Source organism: Myotis myotis, unplaced genomic scaffold (assembly GCF_014108235.1).
Source record: "Myotis myotis isolate mMyoMyo1 unplaced genomic scaffold, mMyoMyo1.p scaffold_m19_p_1, whole genome shotgun sequence".
NCBI lineage: Eukaryota > Metazoa > Chordata > Mammalia > Chiroptera > Vespertilionidae > Myotis > Myotis myotis.
The window spans coordinates 152,005,575-152,032,310 of record NW_023416313.1 but is presented as its reverse complement, the minus strand read 5'-3'; the positions used below and the strand labels follow the sequence as shown (position 1 = coordinate 152,032,310).

General features: G+C 38.5%; 1 protein-coding gene across 13 annotated transcripts in view; it reads right to left on the bottom strand.

The window, feature by feature from the left end:
- SLC12A6 (solute carrier family 12 member 6) overlaps positions 1–26,736 on the bottom strand; it is an 86,907-nt gene that overhangs the window by 15,546 nt on the left and 44,625 nt on the right. For 12 of the 13 annotated variants that reach the window (XM_036296196.1, XM_036296215.1, XM_036296227.1 and 9 more), the window contains 13 exons: positions 16,166–16,260; positions 15,015–15,146; positions 13,675–13,821; positions 11,136–11,190; positions 10,498–10,628; positions 9,537–9,778; positions 6,391–6,605; positions 5,407–5,565; positions 5,134–5,232; positions 4,873–4,930; positions 2,617–2,791; positions 2,218–2,336; positions 1,211–1,309 (listed from right to left, as the gene is read on the bottom strand). In XM_036296196.1, coding sequence (XP_036152089.1) covers positions 1,211–1,309; positions 2,218–2,336; positions 2,617–2,791; positions 4,873–4,930; positions 5,134–5,232; positions 5,407–5,565; positions 6,391–6,605; positions 9,537–9,778; positions 10,498–10,628; positions 11,136–11,190; positions 13,675–13,821; positions 15,015–15,146; positions 16,166–16,260 — 1,726 coding nt within the window. Of the gene's footprint in view, positions 1–1,210; positions 1,310–2,217; positions 2,337–2,616; positions 2,792–4,872; positions 4,931–5,133; positions 5,233–5,406; positions 5,566–6,390; positions 6,606–9,536; positions 9,779–10,497; positions 10,629–11,135; positions 11,191–13,033; positions 13,184–13,674; positions 13,822–15,014; positions 15,147–16,165; positions 16,261–26,736 lie in introns of those variants that run through there. The other variant, XM_036296265.1, reaches the window with a different exon arrangement.

Here is a 26,736-nt window from a genome sequence, read left to right as displayed (position 1 = left end):
CACTGTACAACATCGGCCAGGTCTAGAGGTCCTTTCTAAACTGTGGTGAGATATTATTTTTTCTAAATATAAAAACACACACAGAAAAACAAAAACAAACAAACAACAAAACATCCTATCCACTGCAGACAGAATTTGTGTAAAATGCAAATAAAATGACTTAGACAACTATATTCACTGAAGTTCTTCTGTGTAATAAACTGGCTCTATAATTTATTTCGAAGAATAAGTAAAAGAATTGTTAATCTGGATCTAAGGAAAATATAGGGTGGTAAGAGAAAAAGAAAAACAATAAAAGCAAAACAGTAACACAAAAAAGTTCATAATGAACTTTTAACTAAAGTTAAAGCTAGAAACAAGATTGGAGGTATAAAGATATAAATTTTTGTCAGATAAAGGTCACATCAATGCCCACTGCTGGTAAGTGAAGCAGAAAGGGATCAAAGAGAAAGTTAGTGAAGAGGAATGTAGCAACAGGTACATACAGGATCTATTAAAGCACTTTTAGCTATGAGAGAAAAGAAATGGGAGAGAGATGGGGGTGGTAGCTAAAAACATGGCAACTCCTTTAGGACTGAGGCTGGAACTTGATAGCAGCAGCTTTGCAACATTTCGTTGAGAGCTTTATCGTGTGCTAAGCACTGTACTAAGCACTTTAGAATACAAGCAATACTTGTATTACTATTAGCCCCATTTTACAAATGAGTAAAATGAAATTTTTGTGGTTATATGCTTTGTTGACAGTTACAAAGCTAGGAAATACGGTTGACATTTCAACTTAGGTCATCTGACTCCAAAGCTCACACTTTTAACTACTAACTGAAATAGTCATAAGGAAGAGAGTTTGAGAATGAAACTGATGAGAATACGGGAGCACAGATAGAAAGCAATGAAGTCCAGCACTTAGCTAAGAGGGAAGTGGGAAAAAGAGTCAGGCAAAGGGGAAGTTGTTTTAACCTGAAGAATGTAGCAGGATGAAAATGTTTCTTTCATAGTTCTGATCTTTATTCTCAAGTGGGTGTTATCAATTATTTTAAAGGCACATATGAAAAACATGGCTGTAGGCTGGGAATTTAGGTTAAGCACAGAAAATTGAAGTAGCTGGCCAAAAAAAAATTATATCAAGATCCCAGAATCTCCTAGTTTTCTAAATTCAACAATAGGCTCTCTCTGAATGTGGGGGAAAAGAGAAGAAAAAAAGCAGACTTACCAGTGGTAGTAGCGGAATCGGGGTCTCCAGTTGGGTGTTCGAAGTAATGTTTGCAAGGCACATGCCAAGTTCACAAAGAGGTAACACATGAGAAAAAACCTGGCAGAATAAAAGAGTAAGAGGAGTGACTATTATTGTAAAATGATTCCTCAAGAGCTATTTTAATAACGGGGACCTTAGCTGCATGGAAGCCTTTGTTCTAACCCACCAGCCTTTGATTAAGACTAGGAAGCAGAGAAACTGAACTTCTCCCTACAAACCTGCTCACTCTCCTATGTTCTCTCTCAGTGACAATACAACCACTCCTCACCCGGTGTTTTTCGTTACTCATCCTTCTTCCAAATTCACTTACCAAGTCCTATGGATTCTACATATTTAAAAATCTCTATCACTATCACCTTAGTTCAGGCTCTCATTGCCTCTTTCCTAGATTGGTTAAATAAGCTCCCATTTGGCATTCCCAGCTCAATTTTAGCTTCCTTCTAATCTATCTTTTATACCAAATGGATCATTCTAAACCAAATACTGATCAATTTGTTCTCAAAGTACTACCTCCTCCTTCCAGGTAAAAGTTCCAGGTACATTCTCATCTGGCTCTACCTGCTTCTCTGGTCCGCAGCTGCCCAGCAGGCAGCCTACACTCTATCAAAGCCTAACTGCTTTCAGCTCTCCAGATGTGCTGCATTATTTAATCCTTCACTTCCTTCGCACGTCTTCTGCCTGCAATATCTTTCACCCCTTAGTTGCTTTGCAAACAACCAGTCCTCCTTTAGGATACATGTGTCACTTCCTCTAGGACACCTTCCCTGGGACATCAGTCCACTTAGATGTCTCACTTATGAGCCCTAGAGCCCTCAGTGTGCACCTTTACCACAGCACCCATCACAGGGATCACTGCTTCCTTCATCTAACACCAGTTCCATGTAGGTAGTAAGTCATCAATAAGTTACAACATGTGTTGTACATTACATAAGCAAGAATAAATAAAGACAAGAACTGGATCTTACATGGAAAGAATTGGGGCCACAAGATCCAGAGAAGCGATAAGGATTCCCAGCTCTGCAATGACAGCAGTCAGAAGTAAAGCCCAGGTAGGCTCCCCATTGGCTTTGCTGTGACCAAAAACCTGTACAGAGAAGGGAAGCATCAGACATAGGAGTTTGGGGAGTGCTTGAGTCAATGCTATAGTTGTAGATATCCAAAAGGTAACAGTGTTATACCTGTATACCTCTTAAACACCTTTACTCAACTCACATATAAACTCATACTACAGATCTGGAGAGTCCTATACTAAAAACCCACATCTTCATATTATATGATCTAGTAATTTCTAAGCCTATAAAGACCACACTATTTCTCATAAGACCTGAGGAAAAAGGAAGAGGGCAAAAGAAAGGTTCACTCACCCTCAGAAAGGGTATGATGTTATCCTTCGCGATAGCCTGGAGCAGCCGCGGGGCCCCTGTGAGACTCTGAAGTCCAGCCCCGCATGTCGAGAAGAAGGAGCCAATAACGATGACCCACGGGGATGGCCACGATAAGATACCTACCACCAGATTCCCTTTCACAGCATCCCCAAACCTGAGAGAAATGAGAGTGGGGAAAGTTGACCTGGAAGTAACTTTAGACTGTCTGGTGCAAGAGGCCTAGACTTTTGACATGCCTTCCTCACTCAACGTAATCATTTCTAGCTTCTGATTTAGAGTGAGAGAGGTGCGACTCTTCCCTTCACTTGAAAACTTAGATGCCATTGTAGAGGTACTATCTGGCCTAATTTCATTATTGTTGTGTCTCAGGGAACAGGGAGGCCTGAGGGGAGGGAGAGTGGGGGAACTGCCAGTCAGGGGAGCAGCCAGAACACAAAGAACATATATCAATTCAGTTTGCTGTTTTATAAGGGCATGGTTTGTGGCGCCATAGATCACCATAACAAACGTAATGAAAAAGTTTGAAATACTATGAGAATTAGCAAGAGACAGACACAAAGTGAACAAATGCTATTATGGAAAAATGGCGCTGATAGATTTTCTTCATATATGGATGCCATAAACCTTCAAATTGTAAAAAACTCAGTATTTGCAAAGTGCAATTAAGAAAAGTGCAATAAAGGGCAGAGGGTGGGGTGGGAACTGGGTGGAGGGGAGCTATGGAGGGAAAAAAAGAGGAACAAATGTAATAATCTGAACAATAAAGATTTACTAAAAAAAAAAAGTGCAATAAAATTAGGTATGCCTGTATTAGGGTTCCTGTTCTCAAAGAACTTAATCTAGTAGGGGAGAGTTACAGGAAAGCAGGTAGCTGCAATATGGTAAGTGCAGTAACACACCATGTTCAATATAGTGGTCGAACCAAGGGAGGAGTGTTTTCTCTGTTGGGGTGCATCTCTGGGAAAGCTTCATAGGAGAGGATGAATGTAAGTCTGGCAGGTGGGAACAAGTCATTCCAAGCAAAGGAAACCACATAAATGTGTGGATGGATGGAGATCTGAAACAAGGGACATTGAACTTTACGTTATAAAACAGGGAATTTATGATGGAATAGCAGGAGATGAGATTAGAAAAAGGTAGACAGGGCCAGATCAAGGTAATGGGTTTTTAGGGGTGTTGACGGGCTCTGAAGCAATCTGTATGATCAAATTTTGTGTTTTAGAAAAATTATTCTGGTGGCAGCATGGAAGAAGGATTATTAGAAGGCAGTAAAACTGAAAGGGTGATTATTAAAAAAATCCTGAAGCCCTGTACAGAGTGATGAGAATAAAGAATAGTGGGAAAAATGAGATCTATTAAGGTGAAAGGTGGAATTTACAGGGCTTAGAAACCAACTGGATGAAGGAATTGATGGAAAAGTCTAGGATGACACCTAGGTTTCTGTGAAAGGGGTGAATGGTGAGGCTATTAACTTCCCAAGACAGGGAAATGGGAAGAGATATAGCAGGTTTCAGGGAAACATTTTCTAGGAATTTCTTGCAAAAACGTATTTTATACTCATAGTGAGAGGAAAGGAAAAACACATAACATCCTTCATGAAGAAAATGAAGAAAGCAAGTTTCAAGCTTTTATTTGGAATAACAAACAGACATACTTATGTCTCATAGAGGAGATGCTAGAGACACCTGAAAGTTTTTTTTTAATTTGCCTGCCTTTATTTTTGGTCCTGTTTTCCAACAGCTCTTTAAAAAACATTTTTTCCCCTATTGATTTTAGCGAAAAAGGGAGAAGGAGAGAGGGATAGAAACGTCAATGATGAGAGAGAATCACTGATGGGCTGCCTCCTGCACACCCCCTACTGGGGGTCAGGCCCGAAACCTGGGCATGTGCCTGACTGGGAATCGAACCATGACCTCCTGGTTCACAGGTCTATGCTCAATTATTGAGCAACACCGGCTGGACCCAACAGCTCTTAATGTACAGGAAAGTCCTTATTATTCAGACAAATTTACTACTTCATTGAAGAGCTATAATCATTGCATCTCACATTTATATCAACATTGGCCCTTATTATTCACTAACCTTTTTGTGAATATATGTACATATATTTCCTAACTGTTAGCCATAATAGATACCTCAGATTGGGTTTTGAGTTTTGAGTCTTGGGGCTATATGGGATGATCAGACAAAACAGAAGACAGACACATAATTATTACAAAGGAATCAACTACTTACTTGTCTCTGAGAACAATGCCTTCAATACATGCACCAAAAAGGACAACATTGCTTAAATCTATGATACTGAGAGTCAAGGAAAATGATGTTCACCTGCTAAAATGACATAGAAAGTAGACAAGACGGGTAGATTATCTAGTGAGAAGTGATGTTATAAAAAGCAGATATCTTTATTACCAAGATAAAAACGCTGATCACTCTAACTCTAGTACCTCTGGATGTTCCTATGACTAAGATAGGCTGGATCCATGAAAAGGATACAGACAAAGGAGGTGGTCAGGATGGCGAGGATAGTGCCAATGGGAATAGACTTTTGAGCATCTTTTAGATCTCCAGATCTGTTTGATCCAGCCATGATACCTTCAGAGAAAGAAAAAAGAATAAGTTAACTTACTGAGTTCCTAGACACTTTGATAGTCATACAGGTACTAGAAACAAAGCAAGGAGCCCTGAGAATATAATTCTATCTCCTGAGGAAAAAATCACTCCTTGTATCTGATAGCTTCTAAAATAGAAAACAGCCCAGATGCTTACCTGTGACAGAGGGAAAGAAGATCCCCACCAGAAGAGTAAAGGAGGTGGTAATGTCAACGAGGACATACTCATGGTTTAAGTTGCCTAAGACATCAGCAGATTTGGCAGAGGGCTTTTCAATGATCTCACCCTTTAGTAGATAATTACTCCAGAGATTCTCTACAGTGGGGAAAAAAGAGGGATATAAGCAGCAGCGGTTAGCAAAGAAGATAATTACATAATTTTCTACCCAAGTAACCTTGTAAATCAGATTCCTCATTTATGTAGTTTTTAAAGGTATGCTTGCTTCTACATGAGCATACACACACACACACACACACACACACACACACACACACGCATACTATACAGTAAAGCACACATAAAAAACTAATGCCCTTTCTCATCTGGTTCAAATATAATTTGACAAAATACTTTGGTACATACAAGTCCAGTTAAGTTTACTAATACAAATTAGTAAAACTTAAGCAGACTAAAGCTAAATGCCCTGCAAAGCCTTTTTTTTTAAATTGGTTATCGATGCTGTAAACTTACTTACATGCAAAGGAATCTGTGGACCAAACATTTAAAATAGAAGTCACTTAAGGAAAGAATTTCAGAAATTTAGCTGAGTTAGGAAAACACACATGTGGATGTGGTGACATTAGAATACCTACATTCTAGCTGTTATGGCAGGAGACATTAGCAAGTTTACAGTAACACAAAGGATATTTTATTATCTTATTCTAGGTTAAAAAGTGATTTGCTCAGCTCTGTTCTCAAAAGGTGGTAATTTTTCGCAGACAACACTGCAAGGGAGCCCTGAGAAAGAGTAAATCCACTAATATAAAAGCAGAGAGGGGTTGAATTAGGGCTGAATGCTGAGCTTAAAGAGGGGAGTGACACTGACAGTGAGTCTTCGTGGACTATAGAAGAGCCTAAGAAGGCAAAGTCCATTTTCCGCAGAGAAAGAGGAAAAACGTGTCCAAAAACCTCCCAACCTACCTTTAATGACACCACTAGCCAATCCAGGAATGCCCTGGATTGACGTGACATTATTGTGAATAAAGTATTCGTCACAGGTGGCATTGAAAAACTGACTTGAGTTGCAGAAGAAGCCCCATAACTTTGACGGTACTGTCATGTTGTTCATCTCCTTGGTCTTAGAGCAAGTGTCGAAGTGTCTTGATGAAAGGGTGCGGTTACCCAGCATGCAGACCCTAAATACAAACAAATAGGGAGAAAATGAAGCAAAGGAAGAATTTTAAAAAAGAAAATAGCTTAGAAATGGGTTGGTAAATAATAAATAGGTTGGTAAAAGGAAAATGTCATCTCTGAGAGCTACACTATCATGGATGGGAAAGAGATATTTATTGACTCGCTCTGTAAACGGTGACGTACATCTTCTGCCAATTTAATCCTTATAGCAATCTCACACGATATGCAGTATTTCGATTTTGTGGATGTAGGAACTGAAGTCTGGGGAGATAAAGTAGTCTGCATGAGGTAACACAGATGGTAGGTGGTAGTGACAGGATTAAAATAGAAAGACTGTCTGAATACACTGTGCTGACTCACCTTACACAATTTCTAGGCTATTAACCAGCTGCTAGGTCTAATAGAATCCTAGGGTCCTTTTGTTTAAAAAATAATTTCCCCTAACTTTATTTTTGGCCTAGAAAAGCCTTATGTTCATAACAAACCCCTTGAGAATGTTTTGCCAAAGGTCAAAGCTCTGGCTACTATTTGGAGGAAGACAGCTTGGCTAAAACGAAAAAGCACATCCCTCTGTGGCCTAAGAGAAAACTGTTTTTGAACATAAGCCTGGACCCAGTGGGAGTGAGGGTATTTAAGGATAACACAAATATTCATTGCTGATCTTATTTTATTTTCTCTAACCCAGAGATATAAATACAAACAGAGGAATAATATACCCACAGTTAAAATGCCTTTCAAAAAGGAGGAACAAAGCAACTTAAAAAAAACAACACATTTTTATTGATTTTAGAGAGGAAGAGAGAGGGAGAGATTGAAACATCAATGATGAGAGAGAATCATCAACCAGCTGCCTCCTGCATGCCCCCTACTGGGTATTGAGTAACATGGGCATGTGACCTGACCCGCAATCGAACCATGACCTCCTGGTTCATAGGTCGATGCTCAACCACTGAGCCACCACCACCGGGGGAACAAAGCAACTTTTAAAATCTGCAAAATAGCCACATGCATACACAATGAATCATGTACCCATTACTCAGCTTCAACAACTGTCAAAATTTCCCAGTCTTGTTTCATCCACTCCCCTAGGTTTTTTGTCTTGTTTTGCTGGAATATTTTAAAGAAAATACCACAGTCCTTCCAGTGTTACTCAGTGGTTGAGCACAGACCTATGAACCAGGAGGTCATGGTTTGATTGCGGGTCAGGGCACATGCCCATGTTACTCAATACCCAGTAGGGGGCATGCAGGAGGCAGCTGATTGATGATTCTCTCTCATCATTGATGTTTCTATCTCTCCCTCTCCCTTCCTCTATGAAATCAATAAAAACATATTAAAAAAAGACTGTCATTAAAAAAAATACCACACATCATGATCTTTTATCCACCAAAAAAGAGGAGAAGCATCAAAGGAAAACTAGAGGCAAAATGGAATTTCCCAAGTTAAGATATAGCTAGAATGTAGCCTTAGTATTTTTATGACTCTAAAATTGATCTTTCGCTGCTCTGTAGTCAGGTGAGCAGATTTAAAAAGTATGATGGAACCTATTGTGGACATCAGTTAGCTTAGAGGAAATACTGGGCTGGAAGAAAATCACAGGGTTCATGTTCTGGCTCTGCTATTAATTAACTTTGGGGCAAGTTATTTAATTTAATCTCTATGAACCTTAAGTTTTCATCCTGAAAAATCTACTTTTATGTAATCAGGTTAAATTAACATAGGACTGATGAATTTAATCCCCAGATAACTTTTCAAAGACAATCTCTGTAACAAGATTTCAAATAACACTCAGTGCTGGTTAGTCCCTATGCCACTAGTCAAATGGAAAACTAGTGAGCCTGTGAGTCCCATATTTGTATAAATCCATTACTGCTTCAAAAAATATACTTTAAGCCCTAGCTGGTTTGGCTCAGTGGATAGAGCATCAGCCTGTGGACTGAAGGGTTCCGGGTTCGATTCCAGTCAAGGGCACATGCCTGGGTTGCAGGCTCGATCCCCAGTGGGGGGCATGCAGGAGGCAGCCTATCAATGATTCTCTCTCATCATTGATGTTTCTCTCTCTCTCTCTCTCTCTCTCCCTCTCCCTTCCTCTCTGAAATCAATAAAAATATATATTTTAAAAAATATGTATATATATAGTTTAAGGTACCTGAACTACTTATGGTGTATAATATAATTAATACCCATAGATATAAATACAAATAATGACATTTATTTCTCTTTATTTTATGACTAGGAAGTCCATTATGGCACTAACAGAATTAAAAATTTAATGAATTAGCCGAAACCGGTTTGGCTCAGTGGATGGAGCGTCGGCCTGCGGACTGAAAGGTCCCGGGTTCGATTCCGGTCAAGGGCATGTACCTGGGTTGCGGGCATATCCCCAGTGGGAGATGTGCAGGAGGCAGCTGATCGATGTTTCTCTCTCATCCATGTTTCTGACTCTCTATCTCTCTCCCTTCCTCTCTGTAAAAAGTCAATAAAATATATTAAAAAAAAAATTTAATGAATTACAAATATTTAGGTAGGAGTTTAGGTTTCCTTTGACTCTTTATTTTTCATTAATAAAAGGAATCCAACATTTTGATACTTTATAAAGGTTGCTGGCAATAACTATACTGTTTGAAAACCCCTTCATGAATGGTTCAAATATGCACAACCATTATTACAGGGTTTTGAAAAAACCTAATTATCTACTAGTATAGCCAAATGATGGTTACAGCTGCCAGTTCTATGCCTGGGGCATAGGGAAGAGTATCAACATGAACAAACTAGGCAGTTCGCTGGGAGGCTTCCTGCCTACATGCTAACCGGGCTTATCCCAAAGGGAAATTTCAGAGAGACTGTAAAAGTGTGACTTGAAATGATCACATCACTAGATACTGTCAATGACTACCCAACAATCATGGTTAACCAAAGAGACAGAAACGTACGGGAAGTGTGGAGGGGCAAAAGACGACTTGATGGCTCCTGCGTAGATGGCCAAGATGGACACAATGACACAGGCCAAAAAAAGTGAGGCGAACTTGTTCACGTAGCGCACGCCGATGAAGACCACCAATACCATGAGCACTAAGAAGGCTGTGCCATAGACACGCATGTTATTTAGCATGGCTGCTGATTCCTTGAGTACATCATCGCTACGGAAGATGGCAGCCCGGGGGACAATGTATACCTGTTAAGCAATAATGGTAAAAAATTAGGTAATTTCCAAGTAGGCAAGTAAAAGGATGTTGCAGTTTGATTTGATTTCACAAAGGAAAGCATAGCTGAGACAGACAATGGCTGGATACTTAGCCAAATTTCTATTTGGATCTCAAACACCTACAGAAATGGGATATCACTGATTTTTTTAAGTCTACATGCTATTCTGAATACCTATATTTCCAAATGGAAAAAAGTAATACATTAATAACATATTCAAAGGGTTACATAAAATAATTATAATGATTACCTTGAGGACTACTTCTGCTATCATTAATTTAAATAGTAAAAAATATATCCCAGTAAAATAAAGAAATGAAACACATTTTATTCCATTGGGATAAAGATATTTTAAAAAACACAACTTTATTTTACTTTTTCCCCATTGGCACAAATCTTCCTTGGAGACTAACTTCTTGGCTGAGGTGATGAGGTGGGGGTGACTGGGTAGAGGGGAAGGAGTAGGCAGACAAAAGATGCCCTCAACATTTTTGCTCATATCCACACTTGGAGGCCAAGTGTGAAGTGCAATACAGCAAGGCAATAAAGCAAAGTGAAATAAAAGGAGGCTAGCTGATTACAATCGATCACTTATAACTGATCTCTCAGAAGCCTTGACATCAAAGAACAACGTAAATCCAAATCTGTATTATTATCTATACTATAGAACACAATTAAGTGATTACTCACCAGAAAAATTTCAATGGCACCAAGGATATACATGGCTGCTGCAAATGTGGTTCCAAGATAGAAGCAGAGGCCAACAGCTCCACCAAACTCTGGGCCCAGTGCCCGGGAAATCATGAAGTATGAGCCCCCAGCTAACACACAAAGAACAAGGTGATCAAGATAAAGAAAGTACATTAGTAAGAGGTATGTGAACAAGCATAAGTAAGAAGAATAAAAATATGCATGAAGGATAAATATTTGAGGCTTTTGAAAATGCTGAATGTGATAAAAAGTAGATTTGCTAGTGCGAGTAAAATATGAAATCTTTATGGTAGGACATACTGCACATCTAATGCTCCATGGGAAACAGAACAATTTGTAAGTATTAGAAAAATATGAATATTTACTGCAGGCATGAGCTAGCCTAATAAAATATATTCTAACTAAAGGAAGCTAAGGATGCAACAAAAATGAAAAATTCTAGACTAGAACATAAATAAACTTTTAAAGAAGATACCCTAAACTCAAATAGTATTAGTGTCCATGGCCAACAGATTAAAACAGGACTCTATTCCTCGAAAGTTTACACTTCTGGCCTTCACATCATAAACACACAGTCACCACTGACAATCCCTGACGTCTGCGCTTAGCCTACTGACCTGGCACCACTCCATTAGTCGCAATGGCACTCATGGAGATAGCAGTCAATATTGTCTGTAAAGAAAAAGAAGGGAGAAGATTGTTACTGTATAAAAGAGAACCTTCTGTACTATTTCCTTTCTGTGGACCTCAGAGAACTCTACCTGCTTTTATGAAGGGAGTTACCTGTCATACCCAATGGCATGGAAATGAGATGATGTGACTCAACTCATTATACAAGTCACACTACTACCTGGAATATTCTGTTAAGACTAGAGGCCCGATGCACGAAATCTGTGCATGGGTAGGGTCCCTAGGCCTGGCCAGTGATCAGGGCTGATCGGGGCCTTCTGGCTGCCAGCTGGGGCCTTCCTTCATTCCGCACTGCTCCCTGGTGGTCAGTGCACGTTGTAGCAAGTGATTGAACTCCCAGTCTCCAGGTTGAACTCCTGAGGGGACACTTTGCATATTAGCCTTTTATACATATAGATGCCCCTACATTGTAATCAGTAGGTTAGCTGCTACTGAGAACCACTGATCTCCCCTGGATCTCCTAAACAAGTTGGAAAACAAATTAGAAACTGAGTAAAGGCCTGGCTACAATATCAAGAATATTCAGTAAGGAAGGGAACTACTGAAGACTTCTGAGCTCATGGGCACTGTATTTAAAAAATTTTTTATATGTTTTTATTGATTTCAGATAGAGGAAGGGAGAGGGAGAGAGATAGAAACATTGATGAGAGAGAATCATTGATTGGCTGCCTCCTGCATGCCCCCTACTGGGGATCAAGCCCACAACCCAGGCATGTGCCCTGACCTGGAATCTTACCATGACCTCCTGATTCATGGGTAGATACTCAACCACTGAGCCACCCTGGCCTGGCAAGGACTATATTTTAAAAACATTACCTGGTAGCAGAGTATAGCATGGACTGTAGATAGGGAGTGGATGGAGGCAGTGTGACCTGTTAGTAGGCTATTATAGTAATTCTGTGAGAGCAAAGGATTGCAGTGGTAGAAGTGGAAATATAAAGGAAGGGTTGAATGTAAGAGATTTCAGAGGAAGACATGATTAGTCTGGGTAGCTAACTGGGTGTGAGAGGCAATCAGGGAACCAAATATGGCACTGCAGTTTCAAGACTAAGAAACTGAAAAAAAAAAAAAAAAAAGATGGTGCCAGTAATTTTAACTTGTTAATGATTCAGATTATGACTACTTGCCCTGCTCTGTATAGCACTCTGAGCATGAAGCACATGGAGGGTATAATGGTGATAGTAATGAAAGAGGTCAGTTGCTAGTTAAATAATAAAAGAATTGTTTTTTATCCTCACCAGAGGATATATTTATTGATCTGAGAGAGAGGAAGGAAGACAGAGAAAGATAAAGAGAGAGATAGAGAAACACTGATGTGAGAGAAATATTTGATCATTTGCTTCCTAGTACACACCCAACCGGGGTTTGAACCTGCAACCTAGGTATGTGCCCTGACTGAATCAAACCCACAACCTTTTAGTATACAGGACGATGCTCCAACCAACTGAGATACCTGGCCAGGGCAATAAAATAATAATTTTTAAAAATATATTTTTGTATTGATTTCAAAGAGGAAGGGAAAGGGAGAGATAGAAACATCAATGATGAGAGAGAATCATTAATGGTCTGCCTCCTGAATGTCCCTCACTGGAGATCGAGCCTGCAATCTGGGAATGTGCCCTAACCGGGAATTGAACCGTGATCTCCTGGTTCATAGGTCAACACTCAACCACTGAGCCACACTGGTCAGGCAATAAAACAATAATTAAAAAAAAAATCTATCAACTTATAACAAAATTGATAGATGTGGTTGGGAAACATAGATAAAATGAGTTTAGATTAAAGGAAGATTAAAATGTTCTCAGTATGGTCCTGAGACACATACCTGGTTTTCAGGTTCGATCGCCAGTCAGGGAGCGTCACGGGAAGCAACCAATTGATGTTTCTCACTCACACTGATATTACTCTCTTTCTCTCTCCTTCCCTCTCTCTAAAAAAAAAAAATTTAAAAAAAATCAATAAAAAGCATATCCTTGGATGAGGGAAAAAAATGTTCTCAGCATGGTGGAGAGGAAACCTGGAAAAAACAACTGGATTTCTGGGGAAGAGAAAATGAATGAGACTTCAAAACAAAACAAACACTCGTCACCCCAAAACAACAATCAGTTCTGTTTCTCACCACTCTACTGGAGTAGTACACCCCATTTTCTAACACATTTTCTGTAACAACATTGGTGCTATCAAGCTCAAATGGTTTGTATTCTGAATCCTTTGTAGGCTGTATGTTCTACTTCCTGTAGAAGACTTCCATTATAATTTCTAGTACATCTTGTTATAGATATAAGCAGTGAGTAACTGACACTAAATAACTGAAAATCCTTTTGATTTTCATATCAAAATAATCTCTCTTGTTGAAATGAGTCTTTCCCTAGTATTCTTTGTTTTATTCCCAAAGAGGTCAAGTGCATATACTCCTGAGCAGTCGCAAGGTTCCAGGTGGTCTCCAGGAGCCACCTCTGGACTTACACAGCAGCAGCAAATAAGGACAATTGCAAAGGCCTGAAGAACTCCAGCTGTGCCCACCACCCATGTAAGGCGTAGAAACAGGATCACTCCAAAAATATTTTGTAGACATGGGAGGTAGACACCCATGAAGGTACCCATTTGGGGGGTCTGAAAAGAAAGATGTTGACGAAAGAAAAAATTACAAAGTCATTTAGAAAAGACGACTTAATCTTTTTACTTTTATATGAAAACTAGTTCCCTAAACTACCACATTCATCTCAAAGCAGAAATAATAAGTTTAATAAATACCCTGAAAGAGGCACATACAAAATCTCCAACTTACAAATGTCTATCACCATACCTTTTATTATTCCTCGAGCTATACATTTTTATCTTTCAAAGATCCCCACATGTGTTTACATAGGCATTTGACCACAAATAAACTTTAAGTGCACCCCAACAAATTAAAAAAGTTCTGGAGTTCAAAGCTATTAACTTTCTCTTTTCATTTAAAAATGGACTAATGAAAAAAAAAAAAACTAAAAAGAAATAAAAGGGATTTAAGTAAAAGAAACATTGAAGGTTGGTAAAGAACATCAATGCACCAATATTAGGTAACTGAATAAGAAAATCAAAGGAAGTAAACAGAACATCAAGAGCAATACTTCAAGCAAATTTTCCTGAAGTGTAAAGCAATGAAACTACTTGTTGAAATAGCTTACCATCTTCGTAAAAATGACTAACAACAAAATATACTCTTATAAAATTACTGATATTTTATCAGAAAAAAATAAAAAAAATCTTTTGAGTGTCTAGAAAAAAAAAAATAAAAAATAAATTAAAAAAAAATGGACTAATGGCTTGATCTTCAAAATTTGGTATAAATCCTTCATTGTAGTTGGTAAAATAAAGATCTAAGTGTCCTTTTACCCTTGAACAACTAAAAACTAACTTGTAATATTATTCTGTATATATTTTATCATTTTGATAAAAAAGACTGGTATTTGGTCTTCATGGCTCAGTCCTCACATTAGTTAGGGCCCTGCTCAAATATCATCTTAGCCTCTCTAAAATAGTTATGCCCTCTGCTCTGGCTCCCTTGCTGGCCAACAGCCTCAATCTCTTTATCCTGCTTGTATTTTCCTTAGACCATGTATCATCATAGTTAAAACATCTTAAGGACTGTGACAATGAGACATTGTGAGTTCTTTTTGTGCTATGAACCTAGTGCCCGGGACAGTGTTGGCAAATATCAGGCATTCAATAAATAGCTATTCTAGAGCAGAAATTGATGCCTTGGCTATTCATCCTTTCGTATATATGAGGCGCTTTTTATTTATCCTCGTTTTCCAAGGCCTCACCTTGGTGGGCTTCTTTTTCCCCTCAGTGATGTTCTCTGCCTCTTCATGTTCCTTTGCTCCTTGAGTCAGATTAGTGTAATTAGCCATGCGGTTGAGGAGAGAAGACACCTTTGGTCTGGTGTCCATTTCTTCCTACAAAACCAGAAGTATGTTAGAAATGAGTGATGAAGAACACACTGGAAATAAGCATCAAAAGGACTGCTCTACCAGAAAATTGCAAAGTGAGAAAATATTTCACAGGTAAATATTAAAAGACGATTTATCAATGAGATTTTATTTCCCCCAATACTAAAATATCACACTTAATCAGGCCTACATAAATCCTTATAAAATTCTTAAATGAAAACCTTTTGAGTCTTCCTAATAGCTTAACTTTGCAGTAAAAACAAAATCATGCTGGTCCCTACAGACAGTGTAACCTTGTAAAAAACATTGATAATAAGATCTTTAACCAGAATTCTCTCTTTCTTTAGGCTACTAGCATTATATTAACTTATGGCTATTATTTATAGCACCAAGAATAGGCAGGTCAATAGAAAACTTTTGTGAGTGAACTAAATATTCACCTCAGACCTTTTCTTGAAGGAAGCTGAGAGAAAATATCATTTAAAACACAGGCACACTGAGAAGTGTTTAAAGCCAAACAAAGGCAGTGAGTGGACAGAAATGCAGGAATAAAATAGGTTCCTTTCAATACCCCAACTGCAAAGTCCATGCTCTTAGATAAGACACATGGGTCTTCTGACTCTAGCAGCCTGCTTCCTACACTAGTTTTGGTTAGCAGTTTGAAGGTAAATGATAGTCTCCCCAAATGCAGAGCTGAAAAATACATTATTTTATACTTAGAAGATAATTCCAATGTAAACATTTAAATCCCAGCTGAATTTGATAGCAACGTTCTCCATATGCCTGTGATGTCAACATTCCTTTTCTATTTCATAGGAATTTGATTTAATTAATGGTTACCCATTAATTAGCAATTATTAGATTATAGATTAAATCAACCACAGTGACAAGCTGTAAGCATTGTATTTTAACAATTAGCTATTAAGTTATCCAGCCTGTGCTGTTTTAAAACTGAATGGGGTAGAAAACAGCTATCTTGAAATCTCAGTTCCTAAAATCTGTCCTAGTTTTCTCCCAAATATTACCTCAAAGAGTGCCAAGTTTTTATCAAAATATTCATCTCCTTCTTCATAATTGGAATTATTGAGATAAGCATTTCGAGCTTTCTTACGGCCATCATCTGGGGGAAAAAGTAAACCAAGTTAGTTTCTCATTGGTATTAGCAGGATATACCAGTGGACAGGCAATTAAAGATGCTGTTTTCATTGTGAGTATACGGAAGTAACAGGAGACAAAATAAATAAAACAAAACAAAACCCAAAACAGGCATTTCAAGAAGCAATAAGTTCAATAATATAGGTTCTGAGATAGATTATGACTGCGGAGGGGAAGGACAACTTCAGGTAAGATCACTGGTGTGCTGATAAGCAGGCTCTCCAGAATTTAAAAACAAAAATTACTGACTTCAAATAGTTGACAATTTCTTTGGTGGAAACACTCACATGCCAATTTTCAACTACTCATGTGAAGTCACTGAACATGGTTTTGGGAGAAGATGCATGCAAACTGACTCCCATGAGCTGATATGAGCTGGCTGTAGCATGCCTTTGGCATAGGATGGTCAGGAAAAGCCTGCATTTCAGACGCACAGAATACCAATTTTAAAAGATCCTAAAGTAGCCCTAGCCAGTTTTGCTCAGTGGGTAGAGTGTCAGCCTGTGGACTGAAGGGTCCCCGGTTCGATTCCGGTGAAGGGCACATGCCTGGGTTGCGGGCTTGAGCCCCAGTAGGGGGCGTGCAGGAGGCAGCGGATCAATGATTCTATTTCATCATTTATGTTTCTATCTCTCCCTCTCCCTTCCGCTCTGAAATCAATAAAAATATATTTTTTTAAAAATCCTAAAGCAGAAACAATCTTAATGGATTCATAAAACAGAACAGGTAACATGGCTCAAGTAGACAGGAATGGAGAGAATAATTAGAAAGATAGGAAGAAGCCAGACTATGTAGTTAGCAAAGGATAGTTCTCCCAAATCTATTTATTGCATAGTCCATCCTTTTCCCATTGAACTATTCTAGATAATAACAACATGATGGATGGGGGTTAGGACCAGGGAGAGAGTGATATGAGAGTGTGCTGTTATTTCCTTTATTTATGGGACAGGAGTAATTTAAGTAGATGTTGGTTTTTGTTTTGTTTTGTTTTGTTTTGTAAGAAAAGATTTAAAAAGAAGTAGAAAAAAGTGGGAAAAACGGAAATAATAATTTAGGATAACAGAACAGTTCATAAATATCAATAGTACCAATAATTATAACAATACATATAGACTAAATTCACTAGTTAAAACAAAGATTGACAGAATGGATAAAACAAAATCCAGGCATATATGGTTTACAAGAGACATAATACAAGGTTATGCAAGGATTGAAAGTAATGAACAGAGATATATCAGGCAAATACTAACCAAATGAAACCTAATATAATTTTATTATTATTAGATAAATTTTTCTTTGAGAAAAACTTTAGTAGGGGTGAGAAGGTAGCCACATAACAAAAGGCTTAATTCACCAAGAAAATATAACAATTTTGAACATACATCTATTATTGTTGCTTTTTACTTTTAAATATATTTTTATTGATTTCAGAGAGAAAAGGAGAGGGAGAGAGAGATAGAAACATTAATGATGAGAGAGAATCATTGATTGGCTGCCTCCTGCATGCCCCCCACTGGGGATTGAGCCTGTAACACGGGCATGTGCCCTTGACCGGAATGGAACCCAGGTCGATGTTCTATCCACTAATCCAAACCGGCTAGGGCATGTTGTTGCTTTTTAAACATAAAACAAACTTGTCTTAGTAATTTTATTATTTATTTATTTTTTGTTAATCCTTACACGAGGATACTTTTTCCATTGATTTTTAGAGAGAGTGGAAGGGAGAGGGAGAGACAGAGGGAGAAAAACATCTACGTGAGAGAGACACATCGATTAGTTGCCTCCTGCATGAGCCCTGACCAGGGCCAGGGATGGAGCCTGCAACCAAGGTGGGTGCCTTTGATCAAAATTGAACCCGCAACCCTTCAGTCCACGGGTTGATGCTCTATCCACTGAGCCAAACTGACTAGGGCATCTATTGTTTATAGTTATCTCTTTCCGTGTAACAAATTACTCCCAAACTTAGTGGCTTAAACAACACAACTTATCTCAGTATGTATGAGCTAGAAATATGGGGATGGCTTAGCTGGGCCCTCAGCTTCAATAAGGCACCAATCAAGGGTCTGCCAGGACCGTGGTCTCATTTGAAGGCCTTGGGAAGATCCACTTCCAACCTTACTCACATCGTTGCTGGCAGGACTCAGTTCTTTTCAGGCTTTTTGGCCAAAAGCCTCTTTCTGTTCCTTGCCATGTGGGCCTTTCCAAAGGACAGCTTACAACATGGCAGCTAGATTCCCTCAAAGCAAGCCACCAAAGAGAGCCAGAGTGCAAGACTGATGTCCCAGCCTTTTTACAAAGGCAACATTGCTTTTGCCATATTCTATTAATTAGAAGGAGTCATTAAGTCCAGTCTTCACTCCAAGTGCAAAGGATTATACAAGGGCATGAATACCAGGAAGAAAGGAGCATTGGATACCAATAAAAAAGCTGCCTACTCCATCCATCCATCCACCCACCCACCCACTCATCCATGCCTCAAATATTTGAGGCAAAAATGGATTGAACTATAGCAAGAAATTGACAAATCTACCATCACACACGGAGATTTTTAATATATTTCTCTCAATAACAGATAAAGCAAACAAAATAAGCAAAGGTAAAGAGATTTGAATAATAATAGAGTTCATCTAATGGACATTAAGAGTTCTACATCCAAAATTAGAGAATATAAATTTTATTAAACATACATGGAAAATTTATTACAAGCTTTGTACTAGATCTTAAAGACTGCATAAATTTCAAACAGGTATAATATAGTCCATGATCTTGATCAATAAAAACAATTCAATAAAAATTTAATTATAAAAGTATACATTTAAAAATCTTTGCAAGTTTAGAAATAAAAAAAATACTGCTAAACAATTCAAGGGTCAAAGATTAAAATACTTAAAAATTGAGTGACAATGAAAACACTACCTATTAAAACCTGTAGGATCCAGCAAAAGTAATAAGAAGAACAAAAATTATATGAGCTAAGACCCTATTTCAGGAAGCTAGAAAGACAGCAGAATAAATCCTAAGACAATAGAAAGAAAAAGATAATGATAACTATACTAGCTGTCTTTGGGTTTTCTGCTTTAGGCAGAGCTCTTGTACACAGAAAATAGTTGTATTTTAAAAAATCTGACAATCTATCTTTTTAATAATTGTCAAGTTTAGTCCATCAACTTCAGAGACTGATATATTTGGACTGGATTCTACCGTGTTTTTATTTCTATTTGTCCTTCTTTCCCTATGATTCATTCTCATTTTCTTTCTCTGGATTTTTTTGTTGTTTTTTTTTTTTTTCCTTTAATCCATTTCTTCCTATATCCTATCTTGGAGTTTTCACACTCTATTTCTATTCTTTTCATAATTACTCTTGAAATTTTACCACATATTTTACTTTAAAAAACTGTTAAGTAAATTAAACAATGGCTTGTCATCTTCCCAAACAACAAAGACTTTCAAATGCTTCAGTTCAAACTGTCTCCTCTGGACTCACATAATATTATTGTCCAATATTTCCAGTAGTCTATTTTTTTTTTTTACTCAACAAATAAAACACTAACATCATTTCATAGAGATAATATTGACTTGGGTCAAGGGCCATGTTCACCATTTCATTTGTTCAATATTCTTTGTTGCATTTCAGAACACCAGTCCTCTGGGATCTTTAGAATTCCTTTAGAGGAGGGTTCCTCAAACTCAGCACCATGAAATTTTGAACCAAATAATTGTCATGGGGGAACTGTCCTATACAGTGTAGGGTGTTTAAGAGGATCCCTGGCCTCTACTAAGTAGATGTTAAAAGTTACATAATCTCAGTAGCAAAAATAAAATGTCTCTAAATATTTCCAAGTATCACTTAGGAGCCAAAATTATCCCTAGTTGAAAACCACTAGTTTAAAGCAAGTCTTGTGGTAAAAAATGTCCTCAGCTTTTATTTACCTACTAGAGGCCCAGTGCACGAAATTCGTGCAAGGGGCTTGGCCCTCGCAGCCGCCTCCGCCCTCGCAGCCCCAGCTTCATCCGGAAGGTCGTCCGGTCTAATTAGCATGCTACGCTTTTATTATTATAGATAATTGCCTGTATTCTGTCTTTCTTCCTGAGTGTCTTGCTAAGCATAATTCTAGGATAATTTTGTTAACACTTTAAAACATTGTTATGTTTTGCTATTGAAAATACTTCTGTCATTCTGTTGTTCTCTGATAGTGTCTTTTCTCTGTGGCAGCTTTCAAGATCTTTCTTAGGTGCTGTGCAGTTTTCATTAAGATATATCTAAGTGGTTTTCTTTTTGCTCATAAACACTCTTCAGTTGTTTCTAATCTACTGTTTATTTCTAATCTACTCTCCATTTGTTATATACCAATAGCTATCTATTTTCTCTTTAGAGGTTCCATTTGTTTTCCTTTCCTCTACAGTCTTTCATTCCTGAGTATGCTCATCTTCCTTATTGCATCCTTCATTGATTTGCCATTTAATAATTTTGTATCCAAGACTCAGGACTACTTCAACCCTCATGAGGGTTACAGGAGCAGGAGTCCCAGCTTCAGCATCCTATTTCCCTGCTGCTCAACAGGCTTACAATAATGTTGCTATAAAAATCTGGCCTCAGAACATTCCTGCCCATCCTGCTGCCTGCTGGTCCAAGCCACCTCCTGGCAGCTCTGGCTCCCCTTGCTACAGTCCTGGCACATCAATGTTTGGAGCCATTCTCGTCTCAAATTTCAAGTATAACCAACTTGACTTTCAGACATTCTGGTCCTCACTGTTTCTGGCCGAACTCCCATTTGCTTGCTTGCTTAAATTTTAGGGATGGAAGAATGTCCCTTTGTCTGCATTTATGAGACTCACGATGCCTCCAAGATTATCCCACCAAAGGTCTACTTGTGGTTGTAGAATGGGAGGGTCCCATAGAGCTCCTGGTCAATTAGGCAAGGAACAAAGCTCTTGTTAGAAGTGATTAATTGAAAGGCATAAAATCAATCAAGCATAAAATTAGGAGGGGTTATAATGAAAGGCACTGATCAATTCTTGGTAAGAAATGCTGCTTCAGATAGATGTGCAGCCTTCAGAAGTCTGGGTAACTAGTGTTGACCCCAGGAAATTTAAAATGGAATGAGAGTTCTAAAGTCTGAATAGCAAATAACCTTACTCTGCAAAAATGAAGAACTCAATCCATATGGGGAGGCTGTTTAGGATTATCCACAATTCTAAGATTCCTCTGGAGCAGTGGTTCTCAACCTTCCTAATGCGACGACCCTTTTATACAGTTCCTCATGTTGTGGTGACCCCCAACCATAAAATTATTTTCGTTGCTACTTCATAACTGTAATTTTGCTACTGTTAAGAATCGTAATGTAAATATCTGATATGCAGGATGTGTTTTCATTGTTTGCAGCGCACAGGTCTGGAGGATACCTACTGAGACTGGCCTGTTACGCTTGAATTAAACAGCCCATAGAATCACTATTATGTGTCTTTTTTCTCATTTTACTAGTCAAATAATGCTGATATTTCTGTGCAACTCACTGCTGGGTGTTTCTTTGTACAATTTAAATCAGCGGTTGCCAACCTTACGGACCACTGATTGGTGACTGCTGCTCCAAAGGTTTCCTTAAACCAGCGGTTGCCAACCTTTCAGACCTCACAGGACCACTGGTTGGCGACCGCTGATTTAAATGAAAACTGATAGGAATGCCACTGGTTCTACCGAAGACTTCGGATTTCCATTTTTTATGGTATACATTTTTTTTCAAATAGAATGTCCTGCTCTTTATAAAAAACTTTAGTTTTGTGGTGCTATTACTTCTATAATGTTGCTTTTGTCAGTTACTACTTACATTACAGTTTGGCCTTAAAGTGAGTCTTAGATTCTTTATCTGCCTGATCTTGTTAAATAGCCTTTTGCTGGTCTGAGCTAGGCAGGAGAACAGTAAATGTACCTAATTTCCCTTGGCACAGGCTTGGGCTTGAATTATGTGACTATATGAACATGAAAGATTGTCTCAAATGTTATAAATTATGCTTTTGATTATTTTAAATCTTATTTTTCAATTCCAGTTTATAGTCAATATTGTTTTGTATTAGTTTCAGGTGGAGAGCATAGTGATTAGACAATCATATACTTTCAAAGTGTTCCCCTGATATTTCTAATACCCACCTGGTACCATACATAGTTATTACCATACTAGAGGCCCGCTGCATGAAATTAGTGCATGGGTAGGGTCCCGAGGACTGGCCGGCCATCAGGGCCAATTGGGGCCTTCCTTCCTCTGGCTGCTGGCCGGATCCTTCCTTTCCTGGCTGCCAGCTGCCAGCCGGGGCCTTCCTTCGTTCTGCGCCACCCCCTGGTGGTCAGCGCACACCATAGCAAGTGATCGAACTCTTGGTTGGTCAAACTCCTCAGGGACAATTTGCAATTATATAGGATTATTGACTACTAGTGTCCCAGTGCACGGATTTGTGCACATTGAAAGGAAATTAATTAGAATATTTTAATATCACTATTCACCCTTTCCCTATAATAGAAGTGTCAACCAAATTCACGACCGACAATGACAGATTGAAACACACGTACGACTGGCTCCAGCGAGAGCTTTATATATATACAGTATAAACTTAGCTAAACTTTTTCCAGCCCAGTGAAGCACCCCAACTTCTCTTTCAGGTAATTGTCAGCAACACAGCAGTATCAACATGAAACAGATTATTATTGTAGATCATGCAGGGAGAACAAAGGGTAAAATATTTAACTGCAGCAGTGTTTGCCTATATTCTGTGCAGTGAGAAAACCTGAAGTCATTTTCAAGTTCTACCATTTCTTAATTCTTTTCAGTCAGGTTTCTAAACTTCCTAATCTCTGTTTTCCAGCTAATGAAAAGAGGATTCTACTGAGTCTCCTATCTACCTACTCTAGGACTTCTGTGAGAATCAAATGAGATGAGGCACATGAAAACGCTTCACAAACATTTGGTTAAACTGTGAAATGTTTGCACCTGGCCTTAAAGCAAATTGTGTTCCTGGGCTGAAGAAACTCCAAGGAGGCTAGTCACTAGGGAGAGGAAGCCGGGCATTGCTATGTGACATCATTACCCGACGCCCACAGTGACCGTTTCTGGGCTAAGCTGGGCTGTGGACCACATTTTGTGCCATGGGGTCTTGGCAGCATTGGCTGCGATTTGGTGGGGTGTCGCTCCAGGGTGATGGCGGGGCCTGTGTCCCACTTGGGGGAAGCCGAGTGTTAGTTTGTCGATGCCAGGTCCACAGTGCGTTTCTTTTTAAATGGCCAGTGCCCGTCGTGGCAGCTCCTGCATTGAGCAGATGCCCCCTGGTGGTCAGTGCACATCATAGCTACCAGTTGGATGGACACTTAGCCTTTTTTTTTTTTTTTTTTTTAATATTTTCATTGATTTCAGAGAGGAAGGAAGAGGGAGAGATAGAAACATCAATGATGAGAGAGAATCATTGACTGGCTGCCTCCTGCACGCCCCCAACTGGGGATCAAGCCTGCAACCCGGGCATGAGCCCTTGACTGGAATCGAACCTGGGGCATTTCAGTCCACAGGTCAATGCTCTATCAACTGAGCTAAACCAGGTAGGGCACTTAGCCTTTTATATATATAGATATATATTCCCTGTGCAGTACTTTATATCCCCACGACTGTTTTGTAACTAGTTAATCCCTTCACCTTTTTCACCCAGCCCCCCAACCACTCTTCCATCTGGCAACCCTCAGTTTGTTCTATGTATCTATGAGTCTATTTCTGTTCTATTTGTTCATTTACTTTATTCTTTAGATTCCACAATAAGTGAAATCATATGGTATTTGTCTTTCTCTGATTTATTTCACTCAGCATAATACCCTCTAGGTCCATCCATGTTATCAATAATGGTTAGACTTTATTCTTTTGTGTGGCCGAGTAATATTCTATTGTAAATATATGTACCACAACTTTTTTTATCCACTTAACTATTGATGGGCACTTGGGTTGCTTCCAACCTTGGGTATTTTAAATAATGTTGCAATGAACATAGGGGTACATATATCCTTTCAAATTAGGGGTTTGGATTTCTTCAAAATGTATACCCAGAAGTGGAATTGCTGGGTCACAGACAGTTCCATTTTTAATGTTTTCAGGACCCTCCATACTGTTTTCCATAGTAGTCGCACCAATTTGCAATCTCACCAATACTGCACGAGGATTGTCTTTTCTGCACATCCTCACCAACATTTGTTGTTTGTTCATTTATTCATGTTAACCATTCCGACAGGTGTAAGGTGATATCTCACTGTGGTTTTAATTTGTATTTCTGATGCTTTAGTGACATTGAGCATCTTTTCATATGTCTATTGGCCATCTGTATGTCCTCTTTGGAGAAGTGTCTATTCAGGTCCTTTGCACATTTTTTAATGGATTGATTTTTTGGTGTTAAGTTGTATAAATTCTTTATAAATTCTGGATATGAACCCCTCATTATGTTTTTTATTTTAGTGTTTGTTTAAATCAGTAGCCAAATAAGAGGCACACAGTATGATTGCTTACTATCTCTCTTAAGCCTTTTTTTTAGCTTTCTCTCTCTTTTTTTGCAATTTATTTGTTGAAGAAACTATGTCCTTTGTTTAGTAGTTTGTGATGTCTGAATTTTGATGATGGCATCCATGTAATGATGTTTAACATTTTTTGGGGGTATTTCCTATAAATTAGTAGTTGGTAGAGGATTAACCACATTTAGTATTTTTAGGTTGAGAGAGGGAGAAAAACTCAGGTGGTATTTTGGTCTTCTATTAGGAGTACATGTTATCTGGTTGTCTTTCTTTTTGAGATACTAGCAACTATTGATGATTAATGCCTAGATCCATAAATTTATGAGGAGTTAAAAATAGTGATATTTTGAATATATTATTCTTTTATTTATTAGCTGAAATACTTTTTTAAAAATCCTTACCTGAGGACATACTTAGAGAGAGGAAGGGAGAGAGTGAGAGGGAGGGGAAGGGGGAGAGAGGGAGAGGGAGAAAGAGAGAGAGGGAGAGAGAGGGAGAGAGAGAGAGATAGCGAGAGACGGAGAGAAACAGAGAGAGAGAGAGAAAGAGAGATCGATCAGTTGTCTTCCGTACCTGCCCCAACAGGGGACTGAACCCACAACCCAGGTATGTGCCCTGACTGTGAATCAAACCAGCAACCTTTCAGTGCACGGGATGATACTCAACCAACTGAGCCACTCTGGCCATGCTGAAATAATTTTATAAAAAGACATTCCTTCTAATATCCTATTTGGTTATCCATTGGTATAAAGGCAAGGAAATACTTCACTTTTACCCTTTATTGACCAATTCTCAGAATAATGATTGGTTCACTAAGATATTCCACTGGAGATCAATAAGGTTTTCAAAGTATCATTATGCACTCATAAATTTAAATATTGGAATCATGTTTGAAATCAAATGTTTTTTCTGTATCTATTAAGATGAGGTCATATTTCTCCTCTAATCTGTTAACATACTGTTAATATATTGATTTTTAATAATAAACCAACCATGTCTTCTACTAGAAACACAACCTGGTCAACAGGGACAATTTTTAAATATATTGCTTGATTCAGATGCCAATATTTTGTTTAGGATATTTATATTTGTGTTCATAAGTAAAACTGGACTACACTTTTCTCATATTGTCACTCCTAAGTTTTGGTATCAAAGTAAGGCACGCCACAAACTGAGTTGGGAGTGTTTACTTGTTCTTCTATTCCTTGAGAGAAACTGTAGAAGAGTGGAATTATTTTTCCTGGAATGTTTGGTAAAATGTTTAAGAGTGCTAAGGCCCACTGCTCATTTGCTTGCTTGCTTGCTTTCTAAAATTTTTTAAATTGAAAATTACACACGCACGCACGCACGCACGCACACACACTGAGAGAGACAGAGAGAGGTTATAAATCATAAGCATAAAGCTTGATTCTCTATCACAACCACAGTTTCACCCTTTCATGTGTCTCCTCAGCCTGACCCTGAGTTTTGCAAGAGCTCTGATGAGTCACTGGGAACAGTAGGTACCTTGAAAGAACTGCACCCTGTTAACAGAAAAAACATTTAGAAGGCCTGGAAAATGCTATGATAAATTCCATTCAGCGGGTAGGCAAAGCAAATGAACAGTTTTTCAAATTATCCTAAATGAGGTTTTTATAGAGAGCTGGCAAGATTTGAATTCAAGCTACCAGTGCCTTTTCTGAGAACTATAATTGGAAAGTATAACAAAAAAATCAACTTTCACTTTTTTGCAAACAATATGTATTTTTTAATAAACCAGTCTTTTTAAGGATTTTGAGGCTGTAGCTAAGACAAAGATACAGATGGGAAACAGAAGATGGTAGTTAGCCAGAGCATGAGAAAAAAGGAAATACAATCTGACCTAATGAACTTGGGAGAGACAACCCGGGATAGCAAGCAGGATGTACTTAC